The sequence below is a fragment of the Trichechus manatus genome, unplaced genomic scaffold (genome assembly GCF_000243295.1).
Source record: "Trichechus manatus latirostris isolate Lorelei unplaced genomic scaffold, TriManLat1.0 scaffold00005, whole genome shotgun sequence".
Classification (NCBI taxonomy): Eukaryota; Metazoa; Chordata; class Mammalia; order Sirenia; family Trichechidae; genus Trichechus; species Trichechus manatus.
Genome location: NW_004443941.1, coordinates 32,715,537 through 32,730,909, shown reverse-complemented (window position 1 = coordinate 32,730,909; position 15,373 = coordinate 32,715,537). Strand labels below are relative to the sequence as shown.

The window sequence follows — 15,373 nt, the reverse complement described above, 5'->3', positions numbered from 1 at the left end:
AAAAAAAAAAAAGGTTGAGAAGTTAGAGGGTTAATATGTTGTGGGGTTGTTAACCAATGTCATAAAACAACATGTGTACTCCTGTTTCATGAGAAACGATTTGTTCTGTAAGCCTTCAACCTGAAGTACAATAAAAAAAATTTAAAAAAAAAAAATCACAGAGCAGAACAAGGCTCTGTCAGAGTTTTCTACAGTAAAACCTGTAAAAGCCAGAACCTGTGTAAGGCAGAAACCTGTCTGAGAAGAAAAATATTTTCCAATAATAGAGAGTGATAGAAAAGTGGTAAGACTACTCCCTGTCACAGGCAGACAAATTTTGAGACCCAGAAATACAAGGCAATTCCACCAAGTTCTGGCTCTCACAGATTTCACCGTATTTTGACAGAAGAGTAGAGTGCTAAAGTAGGGAAAATGGAAGGAAACATGTCCGGCCCTGGAAACTGATCCCTGATAAACGTCTTCTTTAATTGATCACTACATCCTCTGCTGCAATAGGATTGAGTCTTGGGGATATAATGTAATTTTTCTGGGAGAAGATATTTAAAGAAAGGATGTTCTTTAAACACCATGAGGTGTTCAAAGAAAAGTTTTCTAGAGTATGTGAGGTAAGAAGGAAAAGATTATAAAGGAAGATGTGGAGACGATATTTGGTGAGAGAAAGGGCTGAGAAGACAAAGTCCAAAGGAGGCTACATGATAATGAGGCAGTAATAGACCCAACTGCCAGGAAAGGTGGGAAAAGGATCCAGCGGGCCTCAGGGAATGCAAAGATGGAGATGCAGCTCAGGAAGCTCTGGAACCTGGAAATGGAAGACTGAAATATCCTCTCTCCCACTCTCTCTCTTGGCTTTTCTCTGAGCACTCACTCCAAAGCTGTGCTCGCTGCAGACTGCCTTACTCTGCTCCCCATTTACATGGTGACTTTCAGCCTCTGTCTCTTTCTGTCTCTGTCTCTTTCTCCCCTCTCTGTTCCCTTCTCTCCAATTCCAGTTTCTTGAGGACGGGCCTCAAATTCACCCAATTTGGATAAATTGCCTACCATTGGTTTACTCAAGTGAGGGACTACTTTTATTATGAATTTCCATACCAAATACACCCATGGAAGCAGCAGTCAAGAAATCAAACGACACAAAAGACCTCTTTAAAGTGTTCAAAAGCAAGGATGTCACCTGGAAAACTAAGGTGCACCTGACCCAAGCCATGGTGTTTTCAATCGCCTCATATGCATACCAAAGCTGGACGATGAATAAGGAAGACCAAAGAAGAATTGACGTCTTCGAATTGTGGTGTTGGCGAAGAATATTAAATATACCATGGACTTCCAGAAGAATGAGCAAATTTGTCTTGGAAGAAGTACAACCAGAATGCTCCTTAGAAGCAAGGATGGTGAGACTACGTCTCACATACTTTGGACATGTTATCAGGAGGGATCAGTCCCTGGAGAAGGACATCATGCTTAGTAAAGTAGAGGGTCAATGAAAAAGAGAAAGACCCTCAGCAAGACAGATTGACACAGTATCTGCAACAATGGGCTCAAGCGTAACAACGATTGTAAGGATGGCGCAGGACTGGACAATGTTTCTTTCTGTTGTACATAGTGTTGTTATGAGTCAGAACTGACTCAATGGCACCTGACAACAACATACTAAATGTTATTATGCAAAAAATCTTATACTCTGAGTATAAATATGGATGTTAGACTATGAATAGGAGACACTCCAAAATAGTTCATTTTAAAGCAATTTTGATTATAGATTAATATCAATATTAAAAAAAATTGCTGTGGAATCAGTTCTGACTCATGGCAAGCCTGTGTGTGTCAGAGTAGAACTGTGCTTTATAAAGTTTTTAGTGGCTAATTTTTAAAAAAACAGATCACCAATATAAAACTAAAGTAATTAAAAGGTGGAGCCAACATGGCTGCTATAGACAGAAGCACCCGGCAGTCCCTCTGCAGCAAAGACCTGAAAAACAGATACAAACATCAATGCTGGAACCCTAAGTATCAAATGAAGGAATAAAGAACTTGACTGCACATCAAAAGGAATAAGAAAGTGACAGAGAACAGAGAACGAGGAGAGCTACAGAGTGGAGGTCCCCTACCAGCTAATGTGGCATGGATTCACCATCTTGGACTACAGCCACCAAGGAACACAGACAGGGAAATACAGGAAGGCAACTTCATAGAGCTCCCAATAGGAGACAGAGCACTCAGTAACCAGGGATACACGCGTTCCCACTCCCCACCCTTCTTCCCTGTACAAGCCCTCCACCGCTTTCCAACAGGCCACAGTTGCTCAGCCAGAAAGATACCAGTTCACTGTCGCCTGGATCCACCTAGCCCCCACTGGCTGGCCCCTTCAATGCCATTTTTTTTTTTGTTGTTGTTGTTGTTTTTTTGTTTGTTGATTTTTTTTTTTTTTTGTGTCTTTTTATTTGCTTCTCTCTCTCAATTCCTTCCTTTCCTTTCTCCTGCCCAGCTAGCCCCACGTGTCGTCCCCTACCATTCTGGACAGGCTGTGATTTTTTGGTTTATTTGCTTTGTTTTTTCTTTGTTTTTCTTTTTTTTCTGTTTCTTCTCTCTCTTTCCTTCCCTTCCTTTCCTTTCTCCCACCCACCTAGCCCTATGCACTGCCCCCTCACCTTCTCGAGGAGCCGTGCTGCAATGCGTGGCTGGAGAGTCACTGTACTCGGCCTCCTCAGGTCTGCTTTGCTGTCACGGATCGGCTCCCTCAGCACCATTTTGTTTATTTATTTTTGTTTGTTTGTTTATGTGTTTTCCTTTTTGTTGTTGTTTCCTCTCTCTCTCTCACTTCCTTTCCTTTCCCCCACCCACGTAGCCCCATGCACCACACCCCCCTTCTTGGCAGGCTGTGCTATACTGCTTGGCTGGAGAGCCTCTGGCACAAGGCCTCCCCAGGTCTGTGCCACCCCCACAGGCCGGCTCCCTCAGAGCCATATTTTTTATATTTCTTTGTATTTCCCCTTCTCCCTTTTCTCTCTCCCTCCCACCTAGGCTCTGACAGGTTGTTCCATGCCACTTGAGAGAGACATTATCAAGCCACCACCCTAATTCTGCTCCACCCCCAATGGCCTGCTCCCTCACCACTATATATACACAGATTTTTTTTCTTTTTTATTGATGTTTTTATTTTATTATTATTATTTTTTATGTATTTATTTTTTGTTGGTTGGTTGGTTAGTTTCTTCTCTCTGTTTCCTCTCTTTCCTTTCTCCTGCCCACCTAGTCTCAGGTGCCACCCATACCCATTCTCAACAGGTCAAGCCACACCACTCAGCTAGAAAGAAATCAGCACACAGACTCACTGGGTCTGCCTCACCCTCACCCACCTAATCCTACTGTGTTGCCATTTTCTTTTCTTTTGTTTTTTCTCTGTTTTCTTTTTTCCTTCTCTTTTTCTTTTGCTTTGTTTTTGCTTTTGTTTCTCTCTCTTCTTTCTTGTCTTTCACCCACCCACCTAACTCCACACCACATTCTCTCCTTTCCTTCCTGCCTATCTGCACTTTGCACAGGGAGCTGCACCACCGAGTGGCACCAACACAGTGCCCCAGACCCTGTCCTGCACTGCCTCGGCCCCACCCCATTGGTCACAGTTCATGCTGCAAACTACCCATTCCCACCCCTCTACCCTGCTGGACCTCCCATGCTGCACTACAGCTGAGTGACCAGCCCTGCCCACCTGGACAATGTGGTGAGAAGTACAGTGCCTACAAGAGAGCAAGCAACAAAACATTCCCAGCCTGCCTGCCCAGACGTAACCAAATAAAACAAAAAAGCAGGACAAAAAATCATATGTACATAATGAGAAACTATTTTTTCTGTAACCTTCATCTAAAGTACAATTAAAAAAATCAAATCTATAATCAATAAATTAAGAAAATAATTCCTGAGTGTCCTACAGGCAGCAGAAAATATCAAAACGTATAAAAAAAACAGAAGATGGTTCCAGAAAGTGACCAAAATAAAACACCAGATGACTTACTGGTAGAAGAAATGGCACTGGAACTACATTATAGGGAATCCAAAACTCTAATATTCACGATTCTCCAACAAATGAAGGAAAATGCAGAAAAAAATAAGAAAAAAGACAAAATCATGGAAAATACAGACAAAACAGTGGAAGAATTCAAGAAAATAACACATGAACAAAATGTTAGAATCAGAAAACAACTAGAAATCATATAAAAACAGCAATTAGAAATCCAAAAGCTAAATAAGAAGATTTCAGAAATGGACAGTGCAATAGAAGGTTTTAGGAGCCAACTTGAAACAATGGAAGACAGGATCAGTGAAATTGAAGACAAATCTTTGGATACCACTTTGAGGAAAAATCAGAGAAAAGAACAAAGAAAAATTGAAGAAACTCTGAGAACGATCTGGGATATAATCAAAAGCAAAAATTTGCGTGTGATTGGAGTTCCAGAACAGGTGGAGAAAACAGAAAACACAGAGAGGATCATTGAAGATTTGTTGATCAAAAACTTCTCTAATATCATGAAAGACAAAAAGTCAACCATCCAAGAAGCTCAATGAACCCCATATAAGATAGACCCTAAAAGAAAATCACCAAAACATATCATAATCACACTTGCTAAAACCAAACACAAAGAAAGAATCTTGAGAGCATCTTGAGAAAAATGAAAAATCACATACAAAGGGGGAAACAATAAGACCATGTTCTGATTACTCAGCAGAAACCATGCAGGCAAGAAGGCAATGGGATGGCATATAGAATCTTGAAAGAAAAAAACTGCCAACCAAGAATAATATATCCTGAAGAACTCTTGATCAAATAAGATGGCAAAATTAGGACATTTCCAGATAAACACAAATTAAGGGACTATGTAAAAACCAAAACAAACTTACAAGAATTTTTAAAGAGAGTCCAGTTAGAGAACCAACAACATCAGACAACAACCTGAATCTAGCACGTAAGATAGCATCAGCCAGATACCAACCTAGATAATGAACTCTCAAGGATAAAACAAAACTAAAAAATTTACAACGGGGAACCAGAGAGGTCAATCTGTAAGTGACAACAAAGTCGGAACAATAAAAGAGGGAAAAATGGTGTAGGTATGGAACTTTCAAATGGAGAGGAAGTCAAGGTGATATCAAGTAATAGAAGATTGGTTTAAACTTAAGAAGATAGGGGTAAATTTCAAGGTAACCACAAAGAAAGTTAAGAAACCTAATCATCAAAATAAAGAAGAAAAACACAAAGTCTCAGCAAACACAAAATCTACAATAATGAAAGAAAAAAAATCCACCAACAAAAGGATTCAACACAAAAGAGTAAGTGGAACAAATAAAAGGTCAACACCACAAAAAAAAAAAAAAAAAACACTACAAAATGAGAGCAATAGACTCACACCTGTCAAAAATCACACTGAGCGTAAATGGCTTAAATGAACCCATAAAGAGACAGAGAGTGACAGAATGGATAAAAATACAGGACCTATCAATATGCTGTCTACAAGAGACACACCTTAGAAACAAAGACGTAAATATATTAAAATCAAAGGATGGAAAAAAAAATACATCAAACAAACAACAACCAAAAAAGAGGAGAAGTGGCAATTCTAATCTCAGATAAAATAGACTTTAAAACGAAATCTACCATAAAAGACAAAGAAGGACACTATATAATGATTAAGGGGACGATCCATCATGAAGACATAACCATAATAAACATCTACGCACACAATGACAGGCTTCAAAATACATAAAACAAACTCTAACATCACTGAAAAGAGAAACTGACAGTTCCACAATAACAGTAGGAGATTCAACACACCACTGTTTGTAAAGGACAAAACATCTAGAAAGAAACTCAACAAACACAATGAAGATCTAAGGTCCACAATCAATCAACTTGACCTTATAGACATATATAGAACACTCCACCAAAGAGCAGCAAAGTACACATTCTTTTCCAATGCACATGGAATGTTCACCAGAATAGACTACATCTTAGGCCACAAAGTAACTCTCAGCAAAATCCAAAGCATTGAGATAATACAAATCATCTTCTCTGATCGCGGTGCCATAAAAGTAGAAATCAACAACAAATAGCAAGGAAAAAAAATCAAATACATGGAAACTGAATAACACGTTGCTTAAAAACCACTGGGTAATAGAAGAAATAAAAGATGGAACAAAAAAATTCCTCGAATCAAATGAGAATGAAAACACATCATACCAAAACCTCTGGGACATAGCAAAGGCAGTGCTCAGAGGTCAATTTATAGTAATAAATACACACATCAAAAAAGAAGGAAGGGGCAAAATCAAAACATTAGCTACACAACTTGAAAAAATAGAAGAGAACAGCAAAAGAATCCCACAGCCACCAGAAAAAAGGAAATAATAAAGGTCAGAACAGAAATAAACGAAATAGAGAACAGAAAAACAATAGAAATAATCAATAAAATCAAAAGTTGGTTCTTTGAAAGGATCAACAAAATCGACAAACCACTGGCCAGACTGACAAAAGAAAAACAAGAGATGATGCAAATATCCCAAATAAGAAATGAAATGGAGGACATTACAACAGACCCAACTGAAATAAAAAGAATCATAAAAGAGTACTATGAAAAATTATACTCCAAAAAATTTGAAAACCTAGAGGAAGTGGACAAATTTCTCAAAGAACACCACCTGCCTAAACTAACACAAACTGAGGTCAAAAATTTGAACAGAACCAAAACAAGAGAAGAGATTGAAAAGGTAATTTAAAAAAACCTGCCAACAACAACAAAAAGCCGTGGTCCGGATGGCTTCACTAGTGAATTCTACCAAATATTCAGAGAAGAGCTTGCACCAGTACTACTCAAACTATTTTAGAACATAGAAAAAGAAGAGATGCTTTGGAATTCATTCTCTGAAGCCAGCATGACCCTGATAAAAAACCAGACAAAGACACCACAAAAAAAGAAAGTTATAGACCGATATCTCTCATGAATATAGATGCAAAAATTCTCAACAAAACTCTAGCCAGTAGAATTCAGCATGATTAAAAAAAAAAAAAAAAAAAAAACACCAGAACCAAGTGGGATTCATACCAGGTGTGCAAGAATGGATGCTTCAACATGAGAAAATCAATCAACGTAATCCACCACATAAATAAAACAAAATAAAAGAATCAGATGATCATCTCAATTGACGCAGAAAAGGCATTTGATAAAGTCCAACACCCATTCATGATAAAAACTCTCAATAAAATAGGAATAGAAGGGAAATTCCTCAACATAATAAAGGAGATCTACACAAAACCAATAGCCAACATCATTCTTAATGGAGAGAGGCTGAAAACACTCCCCTTGAGAACAGGAACAAGACAAGGATGCCCTTTATCACCACTCCTACTTAACATTGTGCTGGAAGTCCTAGCTAGAGCAACAAGGCAAGAAAAAGAAATAAAGGACATCCAAATAGGTAAGGAAGAAATAAAACTATCCCTATTTGCCAATAATATGATACTATACATAGAGAACACAAAGGGCTCCACAAGAAAATTACTGGAACTAATAAAAAGATTTGGCAGAGCAGCAGGATACAAGATAAACATACAAAAATCAGTTTGATTCCTATACTCCAATAAAGAGAATTATGAAAAGCAAATCTGGAAAGCAATATCATTTATAATAGCCCCTAAAAAAAAAAAAAGAATAAATCTAACCAGGGACGTAAAAGACCTATGCAAAGAAAACTACAAAACACCACTGCAAGAATCCAAACAAGGCCTACATAACTGGAAAAATATACCATCCTCATGGATTGGTAGACTCAACATTGAGAAAATGTCACTTCTACCCAAAGCAATCTACAAATACAATGCAATCTCGATTCAAATACCAACAGCATTCTTTAACAAGAGGGAAAAACTAATCATTAACTTTACACGGAAGGTAAAGGGGCCCTGGATAAGTAAAGCACTACTGAAGAAAAAGAATGAAGTAGGAGGACTCTCACTACCTGACTTCAGAACCTACTATATAGCTACGATAGTCAAAACAGCCTGGTACTGGTACAATGACAGACACATTGACCAATGGAACAGAATGAAGAACACTAAATATAAAATAGGTAAGTGGTAACTTTGGTGAAGTGTAAGACTGTACACTATACTGAACGTGACCAAGGCAATGTCATGGAAGCTTCATAGACACATCCAAAGTCCCTGAGAGACCGAATTACTAGGCTGAGGGCTGGGGACTGTGCTCTCAGAGGACATCTAGCTCAATTGGCATAACATAGTTTATAAAGAAAATATTCTACATCCTACTTTGGTGAGTGACATTCGGGGGTCTTAAAAGCTTGTAAGCGGCCATCCAAGATACTCCATTGGTCCCACCCTGTCTGGAGCAAGGCAGAATGAAGAAAACCAAAGACACAAGGGAAAGATTAGTCCAAAGGACTAATGGCCTACCAGTACCACAGCCTCTACCAGATTGAGTCTAGCACAACTAGATAGTGCCCGGCTACAACCACCAACTGCTCTGACAGTGATCACAATAGAGGGTCCCAGACAGAGCTGGAGAAAAAAGTAGAACAAAATTCTACCTTATAAAAAGAGACCTGACTTACTGGTCTGACAGAGACTGGAGAAACCCCAAGACTATGGCCCCCGGATACCCTTTTAACTCAGTACTGCAGTCACTCTTGAGGTTCACCCTTCAGCCAAAGATTAGACAGACCCATAAAACAAAACCAGTTTAAAAGGGCACACCAGCTTAGGGGCAAGGACGAGAAGGCAGGAGGGGACAGGAAAGCTGCTAATACGGAATGTAAGGTCGAGAAGGGGAGAGTGTTGACATTTATAGGGTTGGCAACCAATGTCACAAAACAATATGTGTATTAATTGTTTAATGAGAAACTAATTTGCTCTGTATACCTTCATCTAAAGTGCAATTAAAAAAAAAAAAAAAGATCACCAAGCCTTTCTTTTGAGGTGGCTCTGGGTGGACTTGAACCTCTAAACTTTTGGTTATCAGCCAACTACATTAACTATACCACCCAAGGAGACTACAAATATTGATTTTAGGACTTGCCAGTAATAATAATAATAATGCTTTTTGATTTTGCACAATTAGATTATCTGTATAAACTTGCACTGGGTGCTGAACAGTCATTTTTAATCAAATAATTCACTTACCTTAACCACTTCCAAAATACTCTTCATTCAGCATGCAACAGAAGGTAATGTAGTTAAAATAAAATAGACGGAAAGCATTGGGAAAAGGGAGAAAGATTAAGTATAACTGGAATCCAAGTCAACTATACGTTGCAAACATGTGTTTACAGAAAGAACTTAGAGACCTCTTTTAAAAATCCCACTTAGTAGGGGCAATGGAAAAATCTTTTTTATTTTTCTCTGACTATAAAGGATGACATTGTAAATATTCAAATACTACAGAAAATAGAATGCTCCATTTTCAAGCCTTTTAATTCCACTCTCCATGGATACCTGTTGCTGTCATCAAGTCGTTTCTGACTCATAGCAACCCTATAGAACAGAGTAGAACAGTCCCACGGGTTTCCAAGGCTATAATCTTTACAGAAGCCAATTGCCACATCTTTCTCCCATGGAGCAGCTGGTGGGTTTGAACCGCTGATCTTTCGGTTAGCAGCCAAGCACTTTAACCCCTTGTAGATTATCTTTGAATATATATATTCGAGCAACCTTGTTCAGTTACTTTGTTAGAACAAATTCCTAGAAGTGGAATTGCTAATATCAGAGAGTAGGCACTTAAAGTTTGCTATACATTGCCTGATTGTCCCCCAGAGAGCTTGTAATTATTTGCTTCTCCACCAACTTCATATAACAGTGCCTGTTTCCTCATACCCTAGGAAATTATCAATCATTTTAATATTTTCCAATCTAAGAGGTAAGTATTTGCAGAGGTGAGCACCTTTCGATGAGTGTATTTGCCATTTGTATGTTTTCTTTGGTGGTTGCCTATGTTACCTTTGTGTCTTATCTCTCACATATATTGCAAATAATTTTCTCTATTTGTAATTTAACTTTTTAATTAAAATATTTTGTATTTTATCGTAATAGAACATTTTTCTTTGTGTCTTCAGACTTTGATAATATGCTAAGAAAGGTCTCTTTCCCACTCAAACATTTTAAACATGAAAAATAGTTTCATCTTTTTACCTTTGGTGTTTTCATAGCTTTATTTTTTATATAAGGAGCCCTGGTGGTGCAATGGTTAAGCACATGGCTGCTAACTGAAAGGCTGGTGGTTCAAACCCACCAGTGGCTCCTCAGGAAAAAAGTCCTGATGATCTGCTTCAATAAAGATTACAACCTAAGAAACTCTATGGAAAGCAGTTCTACTATGTCATGTAGGGTCACTATGAATCAGAATCAACTTGATGCACACAATAATAGTATTTTTTAATAAAAATATTTAACGTACCTGGAATTTAATTTGGAACAATTTATTTTATAGAATTATTAGCCAGTTAACACCAATTATTGGATAATACATGATATACCTGTGGATTGGAAACAATACTTTTTGGTATACTAAATTCCCATGTATATGTGGGTCTGTTTCTGGACGCCACTCTCTGTGGTTAGTTACAATACCACATTGTTTTGGTTAAGGTAGCTTTGTAGAATATTCGATTTTGGATAAGGCATATTCCCCCTCTTTACTCCTGATTTTAAACAATTTTTCCGCTATTCTTAACATATTCACTTCTACTTGAACTTTAGAATCAAGTTGTTCATTTAAAACAAGTTCCTACTGAGAATTTGATTGAAATTGTATTAAATATGTACTCTAATTTCTGAGATAATTTAACATTTTAAAGCTTCATTTTCTATTGTCATAGTATTCAGATTTGTGAAGTCACTAAGCCTAACTCCTACTTAACCTTTAGGTCTCAGTTTAGACCTTGTTTTGTCCAGAAAGACTTTGTCAACCTCCTTCTTTTCCTCCCCACTATAGTGCTCTGTTTCTATCCCCAGCAAAGCACTCATCTTGTTATCCTATAAAGGCTTCTTGTTTTAGTTATCTTTCACTAAATTCTAAGCTCCTTCATAGAAGAGATAATTCACTAGTCACCAATGCTTTCACAATAACAAGTTTAGAGCATGGCTCATAAATAGTCATTTGATAAATATTTCTCTTTCATCTGCAGTCTGTGTTTAGAAACTATGATCATGACCATGATGGGTACATCTCCCAAGAGGACTTTGAAAGTATAGCTGCCAACTTTCCCTTCTTGGATTCCTTCTGTGTGCTGGACAAAGACCAGTAAGTTTTAATGTTGTTAGTTTTTAATTTCACTGTCCTAAAGCTGAAAGCCATTATCAGAGAAGAGCAATGAAACCTTTAACTTACATCTTGGCAGCTTCAACCCTAGTGCTTTGATGAGTCAAGTCTAACTTTTCACTTATTTTTATTTTTTTGGCGTACATGAACATGACTGAATGAATGGAATCATAGGCAGACTACATCATCCATGTTAAGCACAAGTACTCATTTGCAAATTAGCCCGGCTCTCCATTTCCCACATTACTTCTAATGCCCAGACATTTTATCAACCCAAAACCTCCACTAAAAATAGAGAATACTTTTGTTCATCAAAGGACTTTATAACAAAGGGAAAAGATAACCTACAGATTAGAAGAAAATGTTGGGGAACCATATATCTGATAAGAGTCTAGTACCCAAAATGTATAAAAAACTACAACTTGACAACAAAAAGTCAAACAACCCAACAAAAAATAAAGTACTTGAACAGACATTTTACCAAAAAGGATGTTCAAATGGCCAAGAAGCACATGAGAAAATGCTTAATGTCATTAGCCATTAGGGAGATGCAAATCAAAACCACAAGGAGATACCACCTCCCCTGCATTAGAATGGCAATGATCAAAAAAATGGAAAACCACAGGTGTTGGTGAATTTGTAGAGAAACCAGAACACTCATCCATTGCTGATGGAAATGTAAAATGGTACAGCCACCATGGAAAACAGTTTGGTAGTTTCTCAAAAAGTTGAACATAGGACTACCATATGATCCAGCAAGTCCAATCCTAGGCATATACTCAGAAGTGAAAGCAAGAAAGCAAAAAGAAACCTGTATATGATGTTCATTGCAGCAATTTTCACAATAGCCAAATTATGGAAACATCTGAAATGTACATCAACAGACGAATGGCTAAACAAAATGTAGTATATACATACAATGGAATATTACTCAGCTATAAAGATTAATGAAGTCCTGTTGCATACCACAACATGGATGAACCTTGAAAACATAATGCTGAGAGAAATAAGTTAGTAGCAAAAGAACAAATACTGACTTCACTTATATGAAATAAGCAAATATATACAGACCAAAGATTATTAGTGGTTACCAGGAGTAGGAAGGAGTGGGAAAGGAAGAGTTTTTGCTTAAGAGGCATTGAGTTTATGTTAATGGTGGTGGAATAATTTGGATAGTGAGAATTTGGATAGTGAGGATAGGGAGAATTGTTGCACGACTTGAAGAATGTAATCAATGTCACTGAATTATACATGTAGAAATTGTTGGAAACAAAAATAGAAAAGAAATAGAGTTAGATCTAGCCTGGGAGAGTCCTCAACATCAATGGATCTGAGGGCAATCTTAAAACTCATTGAGTAAGTAATATTTTTTAAAGATTTTTTATGGTCTTATGAAAGCAGACATTGCTACAGATAGCCAAGAAGTGCTCATACTTTGTATTTTTCTTTGATGATCAAAGATAGTCTTGATAAATGAAAAGAACATATTTTCTTCAGTTTCAAATGATTCTTGAAAAATTAAACGACTTCAGAGGCAAAATCCTAGCTCATTTAAAAATATAATAGTTTTTTTAAAATCATTGCTGAGGATGCCTGGCATTAATAATTTAAATCTTTAATCTTTAATTATGTGAGATTAGTTCCTAATTTTAAAATTATCTGTGACAAAATGCTTGGTTTTATGTAAGTGAAATGTCCAAATTATATCAAATTAGAATATCCTAATTTTTTTTTGGTGTGAAAATTAAAAAAAGAAAGAAAGAATTCTGTAAGTAATTCAACACACCAAAGAAAGTTTTGATACTTTAATATAAATTTGTTAAAACCTTAAATTCGATGTTATTATATGTCCAAAACAAATAATACTTTTTACATAAATTAGGAGAAACATAAACTTCCTTTACAAAGTAAAATTAGTTATTTTCTAAGTACCCACCTCTTCCCTTAGTTTGTTGCTATCAGAGACATGCAAATAGGATGTGGACTTAATGTCACTTCTTAGTCTTCATTTTTTTCTTTGTTGTTTCTTTAGATACCATCCTAGTAGCCATCTCTCATTTGGTAGAATTGCTTTCGTAGTTCCAATTTCCTGGTTACTCTTTTTTTTTTTTTAAAGAAAAAGGTTTGACCTGTTCATAGCTTACATAACTTTTTTTGTATGACAATGGAATATCTCAAATTTACCATGGCTAACTGTGCCAACATTTCAAGTAGTTGATAACTGTGAAGGTCTCAGAGAGAAAGTGTTTTCTCAACTATGTTCCATAGAAATAGCTATTAATTAGTATTTTTAAAAAAGGAATCAGTTAGTCAAATTTGGGGAATAGAGTTAAATCTAACTAGGTGTCTTTACTGCACGACTTCCCAAAATTTTTGTAGGCTAAGGCGCACTGTCATTCTTTGAGAGATGGGATAATACATTGTTTCACAAATTTATTTGTATGGAGAAATTTATTTATTTATTCATTACAAAACTTCCTCCCCCCAACATTTATTAACATCTCAAGGATCATTTTTCTCACAAAACCCTCTCTGAGAACTGATGTTTCCAGGGATATTTAACTTTAAATCTGCATCCCATGGAATACTCCATGGGAGGAACTCTCAGAGATAGCTTTTAGGCCATACTGGGAAATTTCAGTGGACCAGTGACCAAATAAACTTCTTCATTCATTTGATTGACATCCTTTCATAACTCCACTTAGAGACTAGAAAGGATCTGTTTATGAGTAGGCATAGGGTAGATGTGAGCTACAGTGGGTTGTCTGAGGCAGTACCAAGGCCATTCCAGATGGCATGGTGCTCACGGGACTGGCCAAGCCATCTTGAAAACTGATATGCCCATTGACAACATGTGAAAACCCGCACCATGAGCTGGGGAAAGATGGGACTTTTTTTTGCAGAGAAGCATAGGGTATTTCCAAGTGTATCAGTTAGGTAACCTCAAACTTTCAGCAGCTGGATACAATGCAAGTTTTTTTCTCACTCACGTTTATTCCAGTTTCTTTGTCATCGTCCCCATTCCTGGTGTTTCAGGGACTAGTTTCCTTCTGTCTTGTGACTTTGTAGTCCTCTAGAATACTGGCTAGTGAAAAAGCAAGATGAAAAAAGAATTGATGTGTTCAAACTGTGGTATTAGCAAAGAATATTGAATATACAATAGACTGCCAAAAAAGCAAACAAACTGGCCTTAAAAGAAATACAGCCAGAGTGCTCCTTAGAAGAGAGAATGGTAAGACTTTGGCTTGCTTACTTTGGACACATCCTCAGGAAAGACCAATCACTGGAAAAGGATATCGTGGTTGGTAAAGAGGAGGGTCAGCAAATACAAAGGGAACCATCACTGAGTTGGAGTGACACTATGGCTGCAACAATGACTCAAACATATCAACAATCATGAAGACAGTGCAGAACTGGGCAATGCATTGTTTTGTTATACATAAGGTCACCATAAGTCACAACAGACTAGTTGGCAACTAACAACAAAAAGGGTCCCGGAGTCACCTGCATTCCTGTAGCAGATGTGAGAAGAGAGGGTGCAGAAGGACTGTAGTTCTTAACCTCCTTGACCTTGAAGTATCACACATAACATCTTTTTATGCTCCTTGGGTGGAAAATAGTCACACGGCCCCCACCTACATTCAAGAAAGGCTGGAAAATGTAGCTCCTGTCTGAACAGTTACTTCTAAGCAATAGATCTGTATGATGAAAGATGGAGCACATGCCAGGCAACTATCATTCTTCTTCCTTTCTTCCTCTATTAAGCCTTAAAAGGGCCTGAGTTAAGGTTCCAGTCTGGGGATTGTGCTCCAGGGGGTGGGCACAATTTACTTTGTGTTCTGACTTGGTGGAAATATAACATACATCATGTAGATAATAGATAGATATGTATGACATCTATCTATGAAACTCGTTGTGTCAATTAGATTCTAACTCAAGGTGACCCCGTGTTACAGAATAGAACTGATCCACAGAGTTTTCTTCAGTGTAATCTCTATGGGATCAGATTGCCAGGACCTCTGGGTGGGTTCAAACCACCAACCTTTCAGTTAGTAGTAGAG

General features: G+C 37.4%; 1 protein-coding gene across 1 annotated transcript in view; it reads left to right on the top strand.

The window, feature by feature from the left end:
- RASGRP3 (RAS guanyl releasing protein 3) overlaps nucleotides 1–15,373 on the top strand; it is a 108,096-nt gene that overhangs the window by 73,497 nt on the left and 19,226 nt on the right. Inside the window, exon 13 of the mRNA XM_004369608.2 lies at nucleotides 11,179–11,294. Coding sequence (XP_004369665.1) covers nucleotides 11,179–11,294 — 116 coding nt within the window. The remainder of the gene's footprint in view (nucleotides 1–11,178; nucleotides 11,295–15,373) is intronic.